General features: G+C 24.5%; 2 protein-coding genes across 4 annotated transcripts in view; one reads left to right on the top strand and one right to left on the bottom strand.

Annotated features, from left to right (window-relative positions):
- LOC126894757 (uncharacterized) overlaps positions 1 to 9,968 on the bottom strand; it is a 239,303-nt gene that overhangs the window by 98,777 nt on the left and 130,558 nt on the right. The window lies entirely within an intron of this gene.
- LOC126908715 (uncharacterized) overlaps positions 965 to 9,968 on the top strand; it is a 12,284-nt gene continuing 3,280 nt past the window's right edge. Inside the window, exons 1-5 of one of the 3 annotated variants that reach the window (XM_050691042.1) lie at positions 965 to 2,570; positions 3,386 to 3,400; positions 3,698 to 3,748; positions 4,708 to 4,737; positions 5,637 to 5,672. In XM_050691042.1, coding sequence (XP_050546999.1) covers positions 2,249 to 2,570; positions 3,386 to 3,400; positions 3,698 to 3,748; positions 4,708 to 4,737; positions 5,637 to 5,672 — 454 coding nt within the window. In that variant the 5' untranslated portion in view covers positions 965 to 2,248. The remainder of the gene's footprint in view (positions 2,571 to 3,385; positions 3,401 to 3,697; positions 3,749 to 4,707; positions 4,738 to 5,636; positions 5,673 to 9,968) is intronic. The other 2 variants (XM_050691029.1, XM_050691039.1) reach the window with 2 other exon arrangements.

The following is a 9,968-nucleotide window of genomic DNA, read 5'->3' as shown; positions in this document are numbered from 1 at the left end:
AAACCAATACCTTCTCAGTTTCTCATCAAAGCTAAAATGTACATAATATTGAATATTATATTATTAGTATCTTATAGTTCCATATATATTTTAATTTATCATATAGTGATTGTAAAAACCTTAGTTAAGAGTTCTTTTCACATTTTTAATGTCATCCTGATAGTATCTATCAAATCAGAAGGGATTAGGGGGATATATCCTTCATTGACACACCTTTTATACATATTTTTGTGCAATTTTCATTATATTTTACATTTTGGAAACATTATGTATGATAATTCAATTTAATAATTATTGATAATATAATAAAATATATATATTAAAAAATGGTAGCACAGTGGGGTCATGGCACAGTTTGAGCGTGGCAAAATTGAGACTAGTAAAGATAATAACTGACAGTGATTAAAAAAACTATCATAAGAAACGTTTCGACGCAATTTTGTAGATAGTGTTTAATTTTAAGACATTGGTGGATTATTCAAAAGCAAAATTCTAACTCAAAAATAATCGAGAAAAAATTGCAGAAAAATCATTGCCACATATGATAAATTAAAATATATAGGGAACTATAAGATACTAATAATATAATATTCAATATTATGTACATTTTAGCTTTGATGAGAAACTGAGAAGGTATTGGTTTTACTATGATGTGTTTTTTTTTTTTTTTGTGTCTGTTATCACTTTTGCTCAGCTCTCACCGAACGGATTTCTTTCAACGATACGTCAAAAGATCACAAATCGTATCTAGTCGAAGACATTACCCTTCAAAATTGAAAAAATTTCCCTCGTTCCCCGTAAATGGGGGAAACCTCCAAAAAAATTACAAATTTAAAAATCGCTAATTTTCNTCCAAAAATATTTCAAATTTTAAAATCACTCATTTTCGAAATTTTTTTTATTAAAAACTGCCATAACTTTTTCAAAAATGAACATACATTAGCGCTCAAAAGTACTTTGACAAACACATTACTTTTTCAAAAATGTATCATTATAATTTTTTTTTATAGATGATTGATGTCTTGACCTATCATTTAGTATATTTTTTTCATAAATTTAGCCCTTTACCAGCCCACAGGGGGGGATTTAATATGACATTTTTTTCACAAAAAATTAACTTTTTCAACTTAACTTTTGAAAATGTTCCGGAAGGTCTGACACTTTTATATATATCTTAAATTAAAGCAAATTTAATGTACTTTATTATGCAAAAAAAAAAATTTCGGACTTTATTTTAGCTTCACGGTGAAAATGGCTACCGAATGCTATTATTGTATGAAAATTTTTTATTTTATTTTTAACTATATAATGCTATAACTTATTGAATAGTGTACGGATCAACACAATTTTTTTATGAGAAATAATATTTTTTAATAATTCCTTTTTCATTCGACATACTTTATCTTAATCAGGATATTAATAAGGAACTAGCAGATCATGTAGCTTTTGGAATAATCCACCAATTTTTTAAAATTAAACATTATCTAAAGATTTGCATAGAAGCGTTTTTTTTATAGTTATTTTAATCACTGTCAGATATCATTATACTTGATCCAACTATGCTACGTCACCACTGTGCCGCGACCTCCTGCGCTGGGTTTTTTTTTTATATTTTTAACTTAATAATGCTATAACTTTTTGGAAAATGTATGGATCAGTAAATTTTTTTTTTATAGATGCTTGATGTCTTTAACTATAATTTGGTATATTTTTTTTATTAATCTGACCCCATATCTGTCCACCGGGGAGGGGATGTAAAATGACAACTTTTTCACAAAAAATTTACTTTTACACTTAACTTTTGAAAGTTTGAAAATGTTCTGGAAAGTCTGACACTTTTATGGATTAGTAAATTTTTTTTTTATAGATGCTTGATGTCTTTATTTATAATTTGGTATATTTTTTTATGAAAAAAAAAATTTCGGACTTTATTATGTCTTTACGGTGAAAAAAGCTGCTGAATGCTATTTTTGTGTGAAAATTCTCGATTTTATTTTTACATTTTAAACTTTATAATGCTATAACTTATTGAAAAGTATATGGATCAACACAATTTTTTTATGACAAATAATATTTTTTAATAATCTCTTTTTTATTCGTGATATTAATAAGGAAATAGCAGACCATGTAGCTTTTGTAATAATCCACCAATTTTTTAAAATTAAACACTATCTAAAGATTTGCATTGGAGCGTTTTTTTTTATAGTGATTTTAATCACTGTCAGATATCATTTTACTTGATCCAACTATGTCACGTCACCACTGTGCCGCGACCCCCCTGTGCGGGGTATTTCTATTTATGGTATCAAGAAAAAAGCAGACGGTCAATGCTTACGTTGCACACTTTTTTCTTAAATATTTAAAAATGTTTAATATTAGTATTGTAATATTTTACTTTTTATTTTGTTACATAAATTCTGAAGTATGCCCTATTTGTTTGGATGAATTTAGCCTAGAATCGTACTTTTTAAAATTCTGTAGACATTTGTATTGTAAAGTATGTTTAGACCAATGGTTACAAACCAATAGTACATGCCCGAAATGCCGATGTCCAATCGATGAAAATAATGGTAATTTAAGCAAATTATATACATAATTGATATCTAAAAATTACCTATAGTTATCTAATCCAATGCCACTCTCGAAACTATGCCTTTGCTGTTCTTTGATCTCTTATTAAATATTATTAATTTCATGAGCTCTAAAATTTTAAGTGTATATATATCTAAACGAACCTGCACATTTAAAACTTTTGTAACATTCAATAAAAACTAATTAATAATGTTGTAACTCAAAAATGATAGAGACGAGGGAATAATATAATATAATTAAGTTAAAAGAACAAGAATAATATATAATATATAATATTATGTATAGATGCGTTGGTTGAGCAGATATTGAAATAATTGAGACTCTTATGGTCTTAAGCTTAATTCCTTATTATTAATTTTTTTGAGTTACTTTTTATATCGGGGTCAGTGTTCCGAGGGTTTTCTCTTTTTTTTTACTAATATAATTCCAAAGAAAAAGGAATATTTCTATTCATATGTGTATGTAAATTTTAATTTACTAAAAATTCAGAGCAATGGCCAACCATAAAATAACAGCTCAAACGAAACCTGCTCTATATGGATTTTATTCTACCAAAAGTACTTAGCTTAATTTTTACCTTGAATCGAGAGCAATCGCCAACCGTAAAATAACAGCTCAAACGAAGTCTGCTCTATATAGATTCAGTTTTACAAAAAGTACTTATTTACTTTATTATTTATATTAAAATTTTATGTTCAGCATATTTGCTTACCTTTGAATAAGTATTCTTTTTTTTCTTTTTTTAAATGTGTCTTTTCACACTGATGATGTTGATGGACTAACTGACATTCAGAGATTCTAAGTGCAAGTGAGTTTTTTATGCCACGTTAACCCGTATTTTATACTTTTCTTTTAATTCAATTAGGGATCAACATCATTAGTGTTTCCAGATATTTTTATTGACATATAATTTAATTGTGATCAAAGTTTACAATATTTTCTTTAAATACACAATAATATGAGTAATAAGATGATAACATAATTTTTGTCACGTTAATACTATTATTACAACAATAAATAAATATCAATAAGTCGAATAAACATATTAGTAATATAAATATCAATATGAATTTATATTTATTTTTGTTTCTACATTATTATTCAGGAAAATTGCTTTTGATAAAGAAAAATCTTAGTTATTGTGAAATCAAATATGGTAATACAATGAATAATTTCATATACTCTTAAATTTGAATACTTTTAGTGGTATAAAATAAAAATACAAATACTACTATAAATATACAGGATGATTCATTAAAGATAAGACACTCATTTACTCAGTAACTATTGAAATTTTTTAATTTTAGGTAAGGAAAATATTGTTTGATTCAAAAAACACTACAATAATATGTAGTAAAAAAAATGATATTTTTCATCCTTTCAAGGTTAAAAAATATTAACTTAATTTTTTTTTAATGAGAGCACATTTTGAATTTAATACAATGTACGAATTTTTAATATAACTTAATTCGTTTATTAGATATAAACACTTAAAGTTTCAAATTTTTGAGTTAATATACATGTATAGTACACATGGGATTGTAAATACAGGTAGCTAATTGGATTTTTATGACATTGCTGTCTCAGTCACGGATTGTTTATTATCAATTATGATTATCAATAGATATATTTTCTGTATTGTCAGTTAGTGTATTTATATACTCATAACAATGTGTCTTACTACAATTGATAATAACAACGCTGTGTACCTGCTAATATCGATGTTATAAAAAACCAATTAGCTACCTGTATTTGTAATCCCTTGTGTATTATACCTGTATATTAATTCAAAAATTTGAAACTTTAAATGGTTATATCTAATAAACGAATTAAGTTATATTAAAAATTCAAATGCCATTTATTATTAAATTAAAAACTCAAACATTTTATTAAATTAAAAATATGTGTTACCATTTAAAAAAACTAATATTGTTTAAAGTTAATGTTTTTTAACCTTAAAGGGATGAAAAATATCATTTTTTTTACTACATATTATTGTAGTATTTTTTGAATCAAACAATATTTTCCTTACCTAAAATTTAAAAATTTCAATAGTCACTGAGTAAACGAGTGTCTTATCCTTAATGAATCACCCTGTACTATGTATATTTATAGGTCAAGATGGTTGTATTGTACTTTCAAATGGTAAGCAAAATGTACTATATATAGGAGTAGGTAATGATGGTGATGTTTTAAATAATATGCAGAAAATTAATAACATAAGATTAATATTACATAACATTACCATTGTTGTTAATAATGTGTCTATAAAAAATGTCGAATAACAAAATATTTAAAAATTTATTTTATTCATGTTTTTAACTTTTTGCATATTTTTTATTATTATTTTTATAATTGAATACATCTAAAAAGTGTTAATAGGCAAAATTTGATGAATAGAGTTATAGAAAAAATTAATTTTCGATTTATCTTTCGGCTAAGTTTAGTTTTTATGAGTTGAACCTTCATTAACTGAATATATAACTTACAAATAATTTGAGGTAAATGTATTAAACTTATTTTCAAATTTATGGTTAAAAATTTAATTTATAACTTGTTTTTTTTTAATTTTTGGAACATCATTTGTTTTTAATCATTTAAAAATCATTTGGATTTATTTGGGCCTAGAATTGTCTATTTTTAAAAGTTAAGGCACCTTTTGGGTAGCCATTGTTCAATACTTAAAGCTATATATATACGAATTTTACACCCCTTATCATATACTCACTCATATTTTACTATGGTTCCATACATTTACACCTTGTATAATTAAATATATTTGGCCTGGTTGCTCCTTTCGGCGTGATATAAAAATATTAAAAACTTGTTGAATTATTATAAATATGATAATAGAGAATGACTGGTTGATAACAACTTGGACTAGTATTTCAGAATTTTTTACTAATTTAAAATAATGGCTGGAGGTGAGACGCAGGTGTTGCTATTTTATTACTGAACGGTTTTTGTTCTCACTCTTCATTTTGACACGATGTTGAATTATTAATAACTTTTGAAAAATTGCTATATATTTTTTACTTTGACAGGCCCAGATTGTTCAAGTTCTGAAGAGGATATTGAAAGTAAAGTTCATCACATAAGCTTTAATTATAAGAATAAGTTATATATCAATATTTTTTTCTAACTAAAACATATTAACATTTATTTTTAAAAAACGTATCACAGTGGGGTCGAGGCATAGATGGGACAAGTATAGATGATATCTGACAGTGATTAAAATCACTATCATAAGAAACGCTTCGATGCAAATCTGTAGATAGTGTTTCCTTTAGAGAAATTGGTGAAATATTTTAAAAGCAACATGAACTCTTATTTCTTTAATTATATCCTGATTAGTAGTTCTTTGATTTTAAAATATAATATATGAATAAATACTAATTATAGTTTTTAAATTTAGTATGAAATTGTGAGGCCAGCTATGATGTATGGTTCATAGTGTTGGGCGGTTGATAAGAAAGTAGAGCAGAGAATAAGTGTAGCAGAGATGAGAATGCTTAGTTGCATGAGTGGAGTGACTAGAGAAGATAGGATAAGGAACAAGCATATTAGAGGAAGTAAAGGTGTTGCGTCAATCGTGGATAAGATGACAGAAAATAGACTTAGATTGTTTAGTCATGGTATGAGGAAAGAAGAATCGAAAGCTGTAAGAACAGTTATAGAAATGAATGTTGAAGGAAGAAGAGATAGAGGAAGACCAAAAAAGAGATGGAGGGATGCTATTGAATGCGATTTGAGGACAGCTGATGTGAGCGTAGAAGATGTGGGAGATCGTGTCAAGTGGAAGCTTAGGATAAGGGTGGCCGACCCCAAGTAGTTGGGATTAAGGCAAAGAAAAAGAAAAATATTACCAGATATTCCGGTGGCAATTGACATAATATGATTGTTATTTCGGAATGTACAATTTAGCGTTTAGTTGGGTTTAAATAATATAGCGTCAAATCAATTACCTACTCTATCGGTTGTATCTCAATATACACTACACTTTAATGATACAATAAATAAATAAACTCACACATACACACATATGCATTTATAACATTGTGTCTAATGTAAGTATAACATGATAAAAAGTAACCGTAAAATGAAAAAAATGGAATATAAATTTTATTACTCATATTAAATGTAATGTAACTCGAAAAATATTTGTTTAAATGAAAAAATATAAGATTATATTTTTATTTATAATTGTCTTTTAAACAACTTTTGTGCGAAACTTTTTTTTGTAAGTTAAATATTTTTTTTTGAGAAAATTAAGAAAGCTCATATTTTTGAACTTTTGCGAGGATTTAAAAAAAAAGCTCAATTCCAATCTTGAGGACTATTAGTATGTCATTATACATATTTTAATTCAACTTTTAAAAAAACAAAATTTTTTCCGCAATTTTTCCTTTGTTGACAGGCCTAGATGTCAATTTTAAACTTGTAATTGAGCTAAAAGTTATGGTAATATATTCAATTTATTTTACTATAAACTTTCATAAATCTTTATCAAAAATTTTTCATCAACTTTAAAGAACCAAAAAAATAGGTTAAAATTGAAAATTTGGACTGATTATTTTTAACATATTAAAAATCAAATCAGTAATAATTTGAAAACAAATTTTTTTTTCTTTTAATTATTATTTTATATATATAATTAGTAATAATATAAAAAATTAGAAGTGATAGAAATAGTCTACTTGCAGATTTGAAAACAACGCGAAAATTTGATTTAGAAAAGTATATTTTTGCTTCTGATGAAAGTTCCTTGTAGTCCAGTGCATTTTTTTATAGTAACAAACAGTTTTTATTGAAAATTATTGTATCAAGCCCTTTAAATTTTTATACACGTAAAAGTAAAGCAAAATATAACTTCTTTATTATTTTTATAATTTCTCCGTTTAAATTACAATATTAAATATCAATTTCATACTAAATTTAATAATTATAATTAGTATATATTCATATATTATATTTTAAAATCAAAGAACTACTAATCATGATATAATTAAAGAAATAAGAGTTGATGTTGCTTTTGGAATAATCCACCAATTGCCTAATTAAAACAAAAAAAAAAAAAGTTTGTTGGGAATTTTTTCTGCTATTCTGCAAAATTACTCCTTCGTTGACTAGAATGAATCATTAAATAGAAAATTTTATGAGAATTAAAACAATGTTATTTTTAAGATTAATATGCAGTCAGAAAGTTTTATAATTACTATTTACAGTATAGTTATCAGAAAAACTCATTATTTTTTTGCATTTTTATCGTAATAGAGTACTTGAATAGAAATCATAGTAATCATTTTTAAGTAATTTTTGATATTTAAAAAGATTCTACTATTGAAATATCCAGAACTGAATTAATTTTAATGATTTACTTTAACTAAAAAAAAAAAAGTTAATATTTTGAATCCCTCTTGTGGGCAGGTAAAGGGTTAGATTTATAAAAAAAACCAAATGATAGATAAAGACATGCATCTAAATAAAAAAAAATATACTGATTTGGTCATTTTTGATAAAGTTATAACAATTAACAAAGTTATAAGTTTTATACACTGGACTACAAGGAACTTCCATCAGAAACAAAAATATACTATTCTAAATCAACTTTTCGCGATGTTTTAAAATGTGCAATTAGACTTTTTCTATAACTTCTAAGTTTTAATATTATTAAAAAATAGTTTTTACATATAAAAAAAAATAATTAAGAACAAAAAAAATTGTTTTAAATTAATACTGATTTGATATAATATTTAATATTAATTTGATTATTAATAAGTTAAAAATAAGGAAAATGACATATTTAACCTATTTTGTTAATCGTTTAAAGTTGATTGTTGTAAATGTTTATAATAAAAAAAAAAAATTTATTTTACCATAACTTTTAGCTCAATTGGTAAGTTTGACATTGACATAATTAAATAGAAAATTTTATGACAATTAAAAAAATTGTATCGTTAAGATCAATATGCAGTCAGAAAGTTTTATAATTACTATTTATTGTAAATTTATCAGAAAAGCTCAATATTTTTTTGCATTTTTATGGTAATAGATAACTTAAATAGAAGTAATAGTAATAATTTCCTAGGAACTTTTGTTGTTTGTTGAAAAGATTCTATAATTGAAATATTGAGAACTTAATTAATTTTAATGATTTACTTTAACTAAAAAAAAAAATTAATATTTTGAATCCCTCTTGTGGGCAGGTAAAGAGTTAGATTTATAAAAAAATAATAGATCACTTAAATAAAAATCATAGTAATTCATTTCTAATTAACTTTTGGCGTTTAAAAAGATTCTACAATGGAAATATTCAGAATTTAATTAATTTTAATGATTATTATCTAAAAAAACCAATAAAAAAAAAGTTGTTAAAAAGATTTACTCAATTGAGTGTATTATAAAATTTGATTATAATTGTAAAAATTCATTGTTAAATTCAGGTGAAACTAAAAATCTTTTTTTTTTTAAATTTAAGATTTATATAGCAACATGTTACAAAAAAATTTGGAATATTATAGACTGGTAGTAGCACACACAAATAGAGTTAAAAAATTAATAAATTACAAAGTAAAATTATTTACTTTTGTAGTTGAATACTTTTATCATATCAAATCTAATTAGACAATAAATACTTAAAGAATATTAGAAATTAATGATTTTAATTGTTTGTATGAAGAATCTGGTTATGCTACTTTTTATTTGAATAAAGAATATTTTTTTTATTTTTAAGAGTAATAACTTAAATATAAACTAAATACGAATTGTAATCATTTGACGTATCATTGAAATAAGTAGGTCTAGAGAGGGTTGTCAAAATAAATCGTAGCTACAAAAAGACCACATTGTGAAATAATATTAACATGAATATAAATTTCTTCTCACGAGGGGAGACTTAAGTGATGGGATCCTTAATATTTATTGAAGTTATTGAATCTAAATAAGATAAATATCAAATGATTTGAAAATTTTATTCTAACTCAAAAAAAAATGGCAAAATTTTAGATGTCACAGACGAATTTGGACCTTCGTACCCTAGGCGTGTAAGATCAAGATGTTACCCATTCGGCAACTGTTCGTTGCTTTTAGTTGCATGATAAAATTGGCTATTTAAGCTAACTCAAATTTAAAAATTACTTTTTGGACTTTAAAAAAGTAAAAAAATTTAATAAGTTTAATTTCTTATGTCTTATGAATTTTATTCTATGTCAATTAAATTATATAATATTCATGAAAGTCAATATATTCTCCTAATAAGATATTTTAAAATAAAATAAAATACAAAACCTAGAATTTTAATAGAAAAATAGCATATTTTTGAATACGGTAGCCATTTGCGCATAGAAGATAGGTCGTCGGGACAAATTTTTTTTTTT

The sequence above is a fragment of the Daktulosphaira vitifoliae genome, unplaced genomic scaffold, assembly GCF_025091365.1.
Source record: "Daktulosphaira vitifoliae isolate Bord-2020 unplaced genomic scaffold, ASM2509136v1 Scaffold_1, whole genome shotgun sequence".
Taxonomy (NCBI): Eukaryota; Metazoa; Arthropoda; class Insecta; order Hemiptera; family Phylloxeridae; genus Daktulosphaira; species Daktulosphaira vitifoliae.
Note: the sequence above shows the minus strand (reverse complement) of the source record. Positions and strands in the feature narration are given on the sequence as shown.